Genomic DNA, 12545 nt, shown 5'->3' on the forward strand with positions numbered 1-12545 from the left:
AACCTTTCATCTACAAAATGTAAAAAAACAACAACAAAAAAAACAACTAATAACTCTTATGACCTTAATGTGGACTATCATATGATTACAGCGTCTACAACAGAGCCACTGCTGAATTGAACTCCACAAACAATGACTCCACCCCACAACGGGAGCAGGAGATAAATAAATTGGGTTCAGCTGCACATAAAAAGTAAGCGCCAGCCTCCATTGGACTTAAATCAGGAAAAAAAACTGAAAACCTCTGCTCCACCCTCAGCAAATAACAACGCCTACTGACACCCTTACGACTTATGAAACATGTCACTTCTTGACTTGTAGACGATCGACAGTGAACGGCTTATCAACAGTGAAGATTGTAAACTTTTGCAGAGGTTTCCCAGCTAACAATTTTTGGTTCCCAGAACGTTCTGGGAACGTTCGTTTTTGTGGTTGTGGGACGTTCCCTGAAGTTTTGTTTTGGTTGTAGTTTGGTTGTCTGCTGGTTATTGGAAGGTTTTCTTAACGTTCCGGGACGTCGTTTTTGGTTATCGCGAACGTTCTCGGAACGTTCTCCTAACGTTCTCTAAAAGTTTACAACCTTTAGAGAACGTTAGGCGAACGTTCCGAAAACGTTGCAACCTTTAGCGAACGTTAGGGGAACGTTCCCTTAACGTTGCAACCTTTAGCGAACGTTAGGGAACGTTCCCTTAGCGTTCAACCCTCAGCGAACGTTACGGAACGGTCTCTTAACGTTAGGGAACGTTCGCTGTAACCAAAAACGAACGTTCCCAGACGTTAAGAAAACCTTCCAATAAACCAGCAGACAACCAAACTACAACCAAAACAACCTTCAGGACCGTTCCCAGAACGTTAAGAAAAGCTTATTCCCCTACCTTTAAACAACACCCATACCTAGTGTGTATTGTATGTACTGTAATACACACGTACATACATACAATTTATATTAGTAGAGAATGAACAGGCAAACTTGATGCATTTCAAAACTTTAATATTCAAACAACTGAAAAGAAACAACAAAGATAGGATGTAGTGTAAATGTAGTGCAAGATGCATAAGTGGGTTTGTAAAGTGTGTGCAAAATAAGTCATAAAACATATATTAATAAAAAAGTTAAAAGGGCTCCATGGCTCAGTCCTTCTCAGCTGGCCTATAAAGAAATAAACAAAAGTTAGACATGTAATACTAAGAATGAACACAACACTTTTTTTTTGATGAACTTTCTTATGAACATAATGCAGAAGAACTAAATTTCCCGTCTGTGTGGCACCTTCAGAACTTGCCCAATCAATCCTCCGCTTCTGCAGCAGTCAGCGCAGGGAAGTTTTTCTGGCAGGCCGCTAGAGTACAAGTCAAAATGAAGCAAAGTTATAGGTCAAATTAAAACTCTTGTCAGCCAAGCTAAGCATAATACTAATGTGAAATAAAAAAAACCTGCCTGTTATAACCTGCATACAGCCAGGTCCTGGAAGGCTTTCTTTGTCTTTCTTCCCCCTCAGCTGTCCTGTATCAGCGCATGCGGCGGACGGCATCACCTCCAGTACAACCACCGAAGGTTGACCGAAAAAATTGCTGTACAACATATGTAACATATTATCATCCAGTGTAAGCTTGTCAATCTTCATTTTGTAAAGAAGTCAGTTCAGTTAAGATATTATATTTATGCAATTATATAGTGTTTTGTCTTAGGGCAGAACTATGGCCACTTATTTCCATTTCTATGTTCCTCCTCTCCATACACACATACTACCTAACCCTACATACATACAAACACGTGAGCAACCTGAGTCTTACCTCTCATTTTGATCTCCATTTCTGAGCCACCTCCCTCTGGTGTGAGTTCTTCTGTTTAAAACAACAAAAATGTGTTTTACTCTAGTGATCCTTGCCATTAAATTGACTTCTTTGCAAATACAAAAATCAAGCACCTGTACCTTCAACTGGGTCCCAAGATGAATGGCAGTCCGTGGTAGTCACTAAAGACCATCCTGCTCTGGGCAACCAGCTGGTTTCCTGCATGGCGTTGATACATATAAAATAATTATATGATTTTTTTATAAGATAAGTTGATAGGTTGCCTCACATGCTTACAAATATGAACCTATTCTTTTATATCAGACAAAATATATATTAAAACAACTTACATGCAGGTGGTGGAGGAAGTTTTATCTGCTGAGCGAAAAAGACAGAAGAGACAAACATTAGACAATCCCATGATATGCACCATGTTGACTGTCATTGGTTCCATGTTAAGAAATATGACTGTTTTATATAAATGCATACTTTTTAACTTCCAGACAGGGCTTCCAACGCAGCACGCTCCGTCCTGGACAGTTTATCTGGTCGTGCAACAGTTCATCTGTAATCCAGAGACCATATACGTTTACCCATTGCAAAATCTGTGATTTGAATATGTGAAAAATGTAGTCTATATAAAAGGTCTTACCATCACTTGAAGAATCTGTCATGAACCTCCTTGGGCGTCGGCGCTGCCTTTTTTGGACCTGCTTGCTTCATCTTCGTCGGATGCTGGTGTCCCTCAGCCGCCGACACCGTCCCAGCTTTGGCGTAGGAATCTATGTAAGAGAAAATTTGTGATCCAGTGATGTCAAAAAAGAAGAAAGAAAAGCAGTTCCATACAGAGAAAATTATTTATTTACATATAGTATAGCAGCAATAGGTTACCTTGTACACAGCCATATTTTTTAACTGGATATTGGCCCAGCTGCTGTTGGGCAAATGGCACGCTGTGATTTGGAGCCGAGGTGACAGGGAGCTCCTTTAGAGCTGAGCAATAATCCATCTTCTCCTCAAATGTCTCCATCCGGATTTCTGAAATAACAGATCATACAATTTGTACTGATTGCAAAAATATTTAAAATGTATACAGTCATGTAACATTGAACTGACAAGATTTCTGCATTGTACCCCAATACTTTGTAATGGGGAGACACAGCATCCACAGAATGCATAGTGTAAAGCGTACTGCCGCTGTGTAGCAACACATTACGTCCCTTGCTGTAGCCTTCACTCAGCTTGACATAACTGGCTAAAGTGCGTTGCAAGATGGCTGCCTATCTACCTGGACTAAGGATTTTGATTATTTTGGCTTTATTTATGTACTGTACTACACTAATTAAAAAAAGACCCGAAAACGGATATCTTATTTGTAACATAAACAAAAGCATTTTAACATGATTACACAAAACTTACAATGCACAAAGCAGAAACGTCGTGCACAGCAGCAAACAAGGGAAAGATTTAAGCAATCCATTTAAAGCCCAACTCTGGCCTCGCCCTTTTGAATGGGAGTGCTACTCCGGGCCCTTCTATGATAGCATCAAAATCACATTTTAAAAACACTAAGAAGGCTCGACACAACATGAAACTTTACTCCAAGTCTCACACCTGGGGCTCAACACATAAACTCAGCATTGAGAACATGGTTTGTGCACAATAGTTTACTAAACAGAAAGACTTGAGCAGCTCACTGCATGACTAGCATAGCACAATGGCGGACGACGTTGAAAAACTAACTAAAGTTAGTTTTTTACTTCAGCCAAACTTTTATTTTTGGTCACCTAACAAGAACCGTATATAACAAACCCTACAGGGAAGAGTTTAATGTTAAACCACAAACCCTCCCATTACAAACAACAATCATTAAACTGCAAAGTATTTCGCTTACCTCTCCGTGAGCTGGGCCGCGTGTCCGTCCTTGGCTTTCTCTTCTTCTAACGGGGGATCGGTCTGCTCAAGCAGCGGCCCCCTACTGTGTGGGTTGTAACGGTTGTTTTCAAACTGAATAAAGAAGTGAATTATCTTAGTTGTGAAAATCGTCCCATTGATAGATTCCTCTTTTAAGTTGTTTCACGAAGACAGTTAAAAAACCGAAGTCAAGCACAAAAGTACTATTTTAAGCTAAATTGATATCAGCCTTAAAATAAATGTTATGCTTTCTTAAATTTTATAAGTCAAATCATTTTTGAGTGAATAAATCAAGTGACAAACCATGCTACTTCTAATTTCGAACAACCAAAAACAACCAAACGGGAACGTTGTTTGAAGGTACGGCGCAACCGCAGGGGAACGTTACCGTTGGTTGGTTCTCTTAACGTTTAGAGAACGTTATAACCAGGAGGGAACGTTCCCTAAACGTTAGCTTTTGGTTTGGTTCGAACGAACCTTTAGAGAACCAAAAACTAACGTTCCCTAACGTTCCCTAAACGTTCTGTGTTAGTGGGGTTGTTTTTGCAGACATGCGTCTACACGGGTAAGTAAGCCTACTTTGCTCGTGTAGCGGTAATGAGTTTGCGTTTGGCTCGTTTAATTAACTCCATCTGCAGAGTAGCCTATTATACTGCCACATTGTAGGCCTACTTGCTAAATGTAGGTTCTTTCTTCTTTTTCAGAGTCAATAGGCTACACTGTAGCCTGTATACAGTCAATATTGTATTGTGTGTGCATTTATGCTATGTGGAATATAGCAAAGAAGTTTGATACGCAACAGGGTGTTAAATTACTCTTTTTGACTTAATGACAAAAAAAGAAAAAGACAGATGTATGCAAATTAGAGTTGAAAACAGTCGCTTGAGTTGGCTATACTGTGCATATTTGAGGAAATGGTGCTAAACATTTGTGCTACTTATACTTTAGGGAAATATTCTAGTTACTTTCCTCCACTGTAAATGTAATTTAAAAACGTTAACTGTGTGTGTGTGTGTGTGTGTAGTTTAAGTAATTTGTTTAAAGCCTTTTATATACTTGATGGCTATTTTCATGCAAACCATATGAGACAATGTCCTAATCATTTTAATATCTTTCAGGTCAACATTGGAAGCAGCACTGTTGGCTCTGCTGGCAGGCTGTCAACAATGTGTCTTTGCTGACAGTGACACTTTGGCTCCACCAGAGGTCTCGCAGTACAATGGTACTCTGTATGCAGCCTGCAAAATGAGACCCAGCACCTCACTATCTGATGGTCTGCCCAAAGTGTATGGTCAGGTGCTCTTTAAACAGGATTATCCTGAGGGTAAACTCAAAGTCCTTCTACGGTTCAATGGTTTCCCCACAGAGGGTAATCCAGAGCCCCGAGCAGTGCACATCCATCAGCACGGAGACCTGAGCCGGGGGTGTGACTCCACTGGCGGCCACTACAATCCCCATGGTGTAAATCACCCTGGCCACCCTGGAGACTTTGGTAACTTTAAGCCCCAGGAAGGAAAAGTCAATGCGATGATAGAATCTGAGGCAACGCTGTTCAGGGGTCTGTCTGTGATTGGAAGAGCAGTGGTGGTCCATGAAAAGATCGATGACTTAGGTCGTGGTGAAGACGCTGGGAGCCTGCTGCATGGAAACGCAGGCCGGAGGCTTGGCTGCTGCATTATTGGGATGTCCTCCCCAAACCTCTGGAATACGCACTATAAGCTGTATAATAGGCGGCTGAAGAGAAATTTGTTTTACAGTAATGGCATGTAGGTGAATTTACAGATTTGGCCTTTGAAGTCATTCATTTTATCCATTGTATTCCTTGTCTGATACCAAGAAAAATCGACTCAATCTACATTTTTTTTTTTTTTTTTTTTTTTTTTTTTCAAACTAGTGGTAACTTTCAAATTGGTCTGCTCTACAGTTGATGGCGCCAAAATTGAACTTTTTCCCAATTAAAACTCTTTCCGGGCTTATTTTGTGTCCTATACTTGTTTTTCAAAAAACAAATCAGTAGTGTTAAATCATTTATTTTGCAGAAACAAATTAATTTTGTACACATTTTTGCACATTCAACAGAAACACAAAGTACTAGTACTTAGAGCTATCTCATGAGTTAATATTTTTCACCACAAAAACACAACAGATATCAGTGCTGGTAATCTACATGTTTTGGCTTCATTGTGTTACAGACTCACAAGTTCAGTAAATTTTCTTTACAGAACTAACTTAACCTCTTAACTAAGGTGTTATGTAAATGATTACGTTTTGAAGATGCCTTTCAAGGAATCAAATAAAAGCATGTGTAAAAGAAAATGCAACTTCCTTTCAATCAAATATGTAGCAGTTTGTATAGCTTTCATAATGTTTCATTATTAAACATAAAAACTTAGAGTAAGTTGTAAGAGTGTTTAGCTAAAAAAGCAAACTGTCCCACATTGTAAAATTCAAGAAAAGAAACTGTTGGGAAATGTTTTTATGTTTGAAGAAACAAAATAAAGCTGCTGCTTATCTTAAATCACAACAGCTGGATGTATTTTTGTTGACATAGTGATCAATAACATATGGTTTCTTTAACGTTGAAGCTTGGACTGAGAATTCATTTCAAAGCAACAACACATCTTACTCTTAATTTGTGCATTTGTTATAACTTACATTTATACTGTATAGCGCCTTTCATAAATCCTAAGGAGACTACAAAATTGACTGTACATACAACACAGTCTGAGAAAGGAGACAGAAGAATGAAAGTTCTATGTAAAACCTGAATCAGTGTCTTACAGCAGAAACTGTACATTCTCCTTCACTGTCAAGCTCAAACTCATTCACACAAATTATGTGTCATAGGTACACAAACAAATCTAAATTATCACACCTTTGTGAATGTAGCATGATAGCCATATCAGCCTCAATCCACAGCCCTTTTTTCTACTTTTTAATCACCATAAATCCTGGTTTCTCCACACTAAACCTAATACATACATAATGTAAAGCTTCAAACTTTGTGGCAAACAGTTTGGGAATAACCCTTTCCTGTGTCACCATGGAAATGGTGTGTGTGGAAGAACTTGACTGGTGCACACAGAGTTCTGACCTCAAACCCATCCAACATGTTTTGGATTAACTGGTCAACGAGCCAGGCTTTATTGCCCAACCTAGTGTTCTTCTGGCTGAATGGGAGCAAATCTCTGCCAATATTTGTTCCAAAGATTTTGTGGAAAAACAATCCCTGTAGAGTGAAGGATGTTGTAGCAGTATATTACTGTTGGGCAATCACATTCGATTGTTATGTTCAGAATTTGACATTCTTTGGGCCATGTATGAGACTCTCAAAATGGATCAAATAAAAGCAGGAATTAGATCAGTCAGACAGTTAGGGCAAACGCTAAGATTTATTTATCTTTACTCTTATTAGTTACTATTTTGACAGGGTTATATTAATGAGAAAATCCTTCATGTAGTGTCACAATATTTGGTTTTGGATTTTTTAACTTGAGCCCCCGCCCCCAAAAATATCTGTTCACGTCCCTGCTGTGTAATAATACTTCGGGGGACCACTGTTAACCCAAGGCATCTATTATCAACACTAGCGTCCCTTTCTGCTCTACTGAACTCCAAACGAGCGATTGTCCACACTCTCTCTACCGTGAGGATGAGCAACTGGAACAGAGACAGGACGTCAATCCCACTCAAAGTCCACTCCCATGGAAACCGCGCTCAAGCGGGTCCCACTGCAAAAACATTACAGCTATAAAAAACTTAGCATTATGGGGAACAGATTTTGATGAATTCACTGTTTATCAGAACACAAATAAGACAAGATTTTGCTAGCTAGCGCACCCAGCGGCCCCAGTGCCATCCTCCCCGCCGCTAGAAGACTACTTTGCTGGGAGGAGATGGGCGGCAGTTCTGGAGACGGACCATCAGTTAGCGGTTATAGCAACTTAAGTTTAGCCAGCACAGCGTGCTGGTGGCCAGTGAGTCTAACCTGTGTAATAGCAGTAACAGAAAGTTTGCTGATCTGGCAGGGAGTCAGGCTGGTCCAGGATCAGCAAACTTTTTGTTAACCCTAGCCCTTTCCCCCGCTGCTGAAAAAAAAAAAATCAGAGGAAAGACTGCTCAGTATTTCATGATTCATGAAAGACTTGACATTTCCTGACTAACACAGGCATCTGTCCCATCTGAAAAATCTGTCTTCTGGTTTGTCTGGAAGTCGGGCTGCCCTTCTTCAAAAATTGCAGTGGCAGCACTGGATATTGTGCTTTTGATTTTTTCCTCGGTTTCAACAGTTTCCAACCCCTCTGTGCATTCATCTGACTCATTCTCTCCTCCTCCTGTGGGGTCAGAGTTCTCTATGGTTCGCTGTAAGTGGCAGAGGTCCGACGGATTGTATGTGGGAGAAGAATCACTCACACACTTTTCTTCTTTTGACCGATGACTCGTTAAATCTGTTAAATCAGTTGTTACCTGCGATTGACCACTTTCATGACACTCTTCACTGTCTGGTGTTTTGGGTTGAGGGCTGACTGGCTCTTCGTCAGCTGACTGGTACGAGAGTTTCGGCGGGCACGTGTCCTCGCTGGATGGGGTCTCCTCAAGAAGCTCCTCTTGACTGCTTGACACAGCTGGTGGTCCATTCTCTTGGATTGGGACTTCTGTGGAGCTCTGCTTATCAACATATATTTCTTCTGAACCTTCATCACCTGTAATAGAAGAAGAATAAGAATAAGAATAAGAAATATGGCACCAGGAAACAGATGGCTTACACTGACAGAAGTATAGGTCACATTGGATATTCACCTTCCTGTCCATGAGACTCAGCCTGTTGAGTATGCAGGATAATGGGGTCTTTCCCTCCTATTATGACAGAAGATTATTCAGTGTAAGCCTTTATAAAAGCGGTACAGTCATCTGTATACAGTGGTGAAAGTAACTAAGTACATTTACTTAAGCACCCTACTTATGTACAATTTGAAGATAAAAAAGCCCCACCTTTTCCAACTGCAACATGAAAGGTCCCATATCATGCTCATTTCCATTTCATTTCTACTGTTTACATGCTTTTAAGGTTCAAAAAACATTATTTTTCTCACACTGTCTAAATATACCTGTATTAACCCTCTGTCTGAAAGGCTCGGTTTTTGCGCTTGTCTCTTTAAAATCAAGCTTAGACAACAGGAGTATTAAAATTAGGGTTGGATATCAAAGTGTACCTCACAATACCATACGATACATGATACATGGATCACGATACACATAATATCACGATACAGCAATTCTGCGATAATCAGTTTCTTGCTAGACAATCCTATAATGACACATCACGATATTGGTCTAACTGTGAATGCAAAATGCTTGTGAAAAGGTTCAATGCAGGTTTTCTCTCTTTATTCACTTTGAGTCTAAACTGTTAGAAAACAGCAAAATTCCCTCAAACTGCTGTCTACCGTCCCATTGAAAACCTCTTTCTCTTCGGCTAGTTAACTTATGTTCAAGTTTCCCTAATTTGAGCACCACCTCAAGGAGCCATGAAGTAGCAACACTAGAAGCAGGGACATCTGCTTAGAGCGCCTTATTTCATTAATTTAAAAAAACTGTCATCTGGCAGCAGCGTATTGATTCTCATATTGCACGAAGGACAAAGATATATTGCCAAATCAATATTTTTGTCCCATCCCTCATTGAAATCCTAACTGATTGTGAAATCAGGTTGCAACACACATAAGTAATATCTTCTACTACAGGGTATTATTAAGATTATCAATGCACAACCTCACGTGATCTCGCTCATGTAATCATATGGGGAATCAGATGTAAACAAAATGGAGACTAACATGGTGCAACAACTAGCTGTAGCGTTAATAAATTGCAGTGACAAAAAAATGAAATGCGGAGGCAAAATGACTGTGGATTAAAAAATGGTTAGGGAGACGCAGTTAACATAGGTTGTCTGTCCTTGGTTTTTCAGTGAGAACAAGTTTCCCTCTCCTGTTTACTGCTTTGCATCCCCGTCAACTGCTGCAGGACTCATTGGCTGTTGTTAAAATACTGCTATAATCATACAGATTTTAATTCCTAAATATTAAATTTCATGTTTGAAATTATCGGGTCGGCTTGTGAACAGTTTTGAAGGTTTAAGCTTGGATCTGTAAACCGCTCATATTGTCAGATAACTTGGGTCAAACTTTGGTACCGACCCAGGTCCTAGACCAGATTTCTCATCCCAAAACTCCTGTAGTCTGAGCCCGGCTTAAACCCCCCCCCCATACATGCTCTGATTTGACAACGTTTCAAGGTCTTCCGCCCTTTTGTCATTGCAGCCTGCAATGACTGGAACAACACTGCAGCACTTTCTACTTCTATGTAGTACTTTTACTTGTAAAAGAGTATTTATACACTTTTATTTGCTATTTTACTTCCGTACAAGATCTGATTACTTCCACCACTGTCTGTATGTCACTACTTAAAACTCTGTACAGAAATAGAATGAGTATATGTCATTTGGGCAGAGAAGAAGAGAAATGGACGAAGATAAAGTTCATAGGGCAAATGTAGTTAGAAGGAAGAGAAAAGGAACATACTTCCAGATATTCCCAGAGACACATTATAAGTCAGGCCTCCAGGTAGCAAGAAGCAAAAGGAAAGAAGAAAGGATAAGGAATGTAAATTATTTTAAAAAGTGAGTAGAATACAAGCTTCAATGAAACACAAAGTCTTAGGATAATTAAAAGAATTATGTTCACCTGGCAGGCTCCATATTCCAGACATTTCTAAGGATTTTAGTTTCTTCTCCAGCTCTGCTACTCGATTTCCAAGAATCCTAAAGAGAAACGGCACAAAACAATGAAATTCACACGTTTTGTCCGACATCCAAGTTATTGTTTGATTGATTGATTAGAGTGTGTACAGAGTGTGAAGTATGAGATTGAGTACTTGTTGATTTGGCGTTGGTGCTGAATCACCATGTTCTTCTCGTGGATGGTTTCCAGCAGAGCTGTGGCGAGAGATTTGAGGTCTGAGATGGACTGAGGAGTCACAGGCAAACTGCAGCCGTTTTCTTCAGACAGCAACAATTCCTTCACTGCGCACACACACACACACACACACACACACACACACACACACACACACACACACACACACACACACACACACACACACACACACACACACACACACACACACACACACACACACACACACACACACACACACACACACACAATTAGTCACAGTTAAAGCACAGACACTAGAGTTGCCCCGATAACGTTTTTTTGTCAGCATGGCCAATAACTGGCAGATAAACATCCAATTAACAGCCAATAAATGGTTGAATTTTGGTTCGGGGAGCGCTAACTTGTGACAACGCAACTTTGCCTGCTTCAGTAGTTATCTGCTTACCACATTTGGTTAGGCTTAAAGGTTGTTTGAAAACGATCAAATCTCATGAAGAAGGGAAGAAAAAAAGATGAAGCTGGTGTACCAAAACTTCGCATTTTATCGAGTCTGTCCAAAAAACAGAGCAGTACCAAGAACTCCCAAAGAGCAAGGCAACAATCTTACAGTAAGTCTAAAAGGACAACTTAAATATGCAATGTAATTATACTATCTGACTATCTGCCTTTTTTCTTTCATTCTCCGCTGTCTGTTTGTTTTCTCGTTCCAGTTGACACATAATGCAGTTGAATAAGCGTAAGCATGTTGGATGTGTTTTCATTCATTACAAATTGTAATGGTTATATATACTGGTTCCACATTATGTGCAAATTCTGTGACTAGAAAGAATGAATGCCCATCCCATAATTGCGTATTTTTACTGAATATCAGTTGATAACAACAGGCGGCTGATCAATTGTGGCATCCCTTACACACACCATATGTCGTCTGCGATATAAGGATTTATAAAAACGTCTTTTCCTTGTTTACATTTTGTGACATTGCAAATACTGCAGTGTGAGGGATTTTTGAATTGATGATCCTCCTGACCTTGTTTAGCAGAGAGCACCCCAGTCAATGCACTGCTGTTGGGTTTCCCACAGATTTTAGAGGTTTTCCTACAGTCCAGGGCACTCTGAAATCAGTGAAAACCATTACTAAGCATAAGAGGTTTGTGTTTCTGAGAGAAGAAAAAAAACTTTAATAAATACACTTTAACATTTGCAAAAAAATTAGCTCTCAGTCATTGGATTAAGAAAAAAATTGAAAATAATTTTAATTACAATAAAAATGTAGCTACCTTGTACTTCACCAGGTTTGTTTTAAGCAAATTGATTTCCTCCTGACGTTGACAGAACCGTTCATGCAAATACCTGAAAGATTATTTGCATCCAAATCCCGTCAATAAATCATTAAACCTCATCAGTTATATCATCAATCTGTTTACTGACTAAGCAAAGTGAAAATATTCATACATCATACATAATATTTCTACAGATTTCACCAAGTCAAATTCAAGAATTTATAAGACCGTTATAAATTAAATTTAAGACCTGTATCACAACATAAAAAAAAAAATCCGATTTTTTTCTGAAACAATTCCCAGATTTCCTCATTGGCATTGTAGGACTGGTGTCTCATGGCTGCAACATAAGTTGCATGTTGGTCTCATTTGTAGTTCTAATGCAGCAAATTATATATGGACTAGCAACAGAAACACCACAGAACTAAAAAATAAACATTAAATGTAAATGAGCAGTGGAGGTAGTGTTACATTGATGTAGGAAAATTAAGACTGGTTTAAAAGTATATAAGACCTAGAACACAATACTTCAGCCCATTTCAGACTTTTCAAGGCCTAAAATTTGAAAATGTGTGTGTGTATATATATATATATATAT

At 39.3% G+C, this 12545-nt stretch overlaps 2 protein-coding genes across 4 annotated transcripts in view; one reads left to right on the top strand and one right to left on the bottom strand.

Annotated features, from left to right (window-relative positions):
• The first annotated feature begins 222 nt into the window (after positions 1–222).
• On the top strand, positions 223–6232 carry LOC116699691 (extracellular superoxide dismutase [Cu-Zn]). Its single transcript, XM_032532398.1, has 3 exons — positions 223–376; positions 4246–4273; positions 4827–6232. The coding sequence occupies exons 2-3, from the start codon at positions 4260–4262 to the stop codon at positions 5476–5478; spliced, it is 666 nt and encodes a 221-aa protein (XP_032388289.1). The 5' UTR covers positions 223–376; positions 4246–4259; the 3' UTR covers positions 5479–6232.
• A 1313-nt stretch (positions 6233–7545) lies between these two features.
• Positions 7546–12545, bottom strand: part of LOC116699219 (coiled-coil domain-containing protein 149) — an 8323-nt gene continuing 3323 nt past the window's right edge. The window contains exons 7-13 of one of the 3 annotated variants that reach the window (XM_032531729.1): positions 11945–12017; positions 11695–11779; positions 10642–10789; positions 10452–10528; positions 10290–10325; positions 8509–8565; positions 7546–8411 (exon numbers count right to left, since the gene is read on the bottom strand). In XM_032531729.1, the coding sequence (XP_032387620.1) occupies positions 7843–8411; positions 8509–8565; positions 10290–10325; positions 10452–10528; positions 10642–10789; positions 11695–11779; positions 11945–12017 (1045 nt within the window). In that variant the 3' untranslated portion in view covers positions 7546–7842. The remainder of the gene's footprint in view (positions 8412–8508; positions 8566–10289; positions 10326–10451; positions 10529–10641; positions 10790–11694; positions 11780–11944; positions 12018–12545) is intronic. The other 2 variants (XM_032531720.1, XM_032531734.1) reach the window with 2 other exon arrangements.

Source organism: Etheostoma spectabile, chromosome 2 (genome assembly GCF_008692095.1).
Source record: "Etheostoma spectabile isolate EspeVRDwgs_2016 chromosome 2, UIUC_Espe_1.0, whole genome shotgun sequence".
Classification (NCBI taxonomy): domain Eukaryota; kingdom Metazoa; phylum Chordata; class Actinopteri; order Perciformes; family Percidae; genus Etheostoma; species Etheostoma spectabile.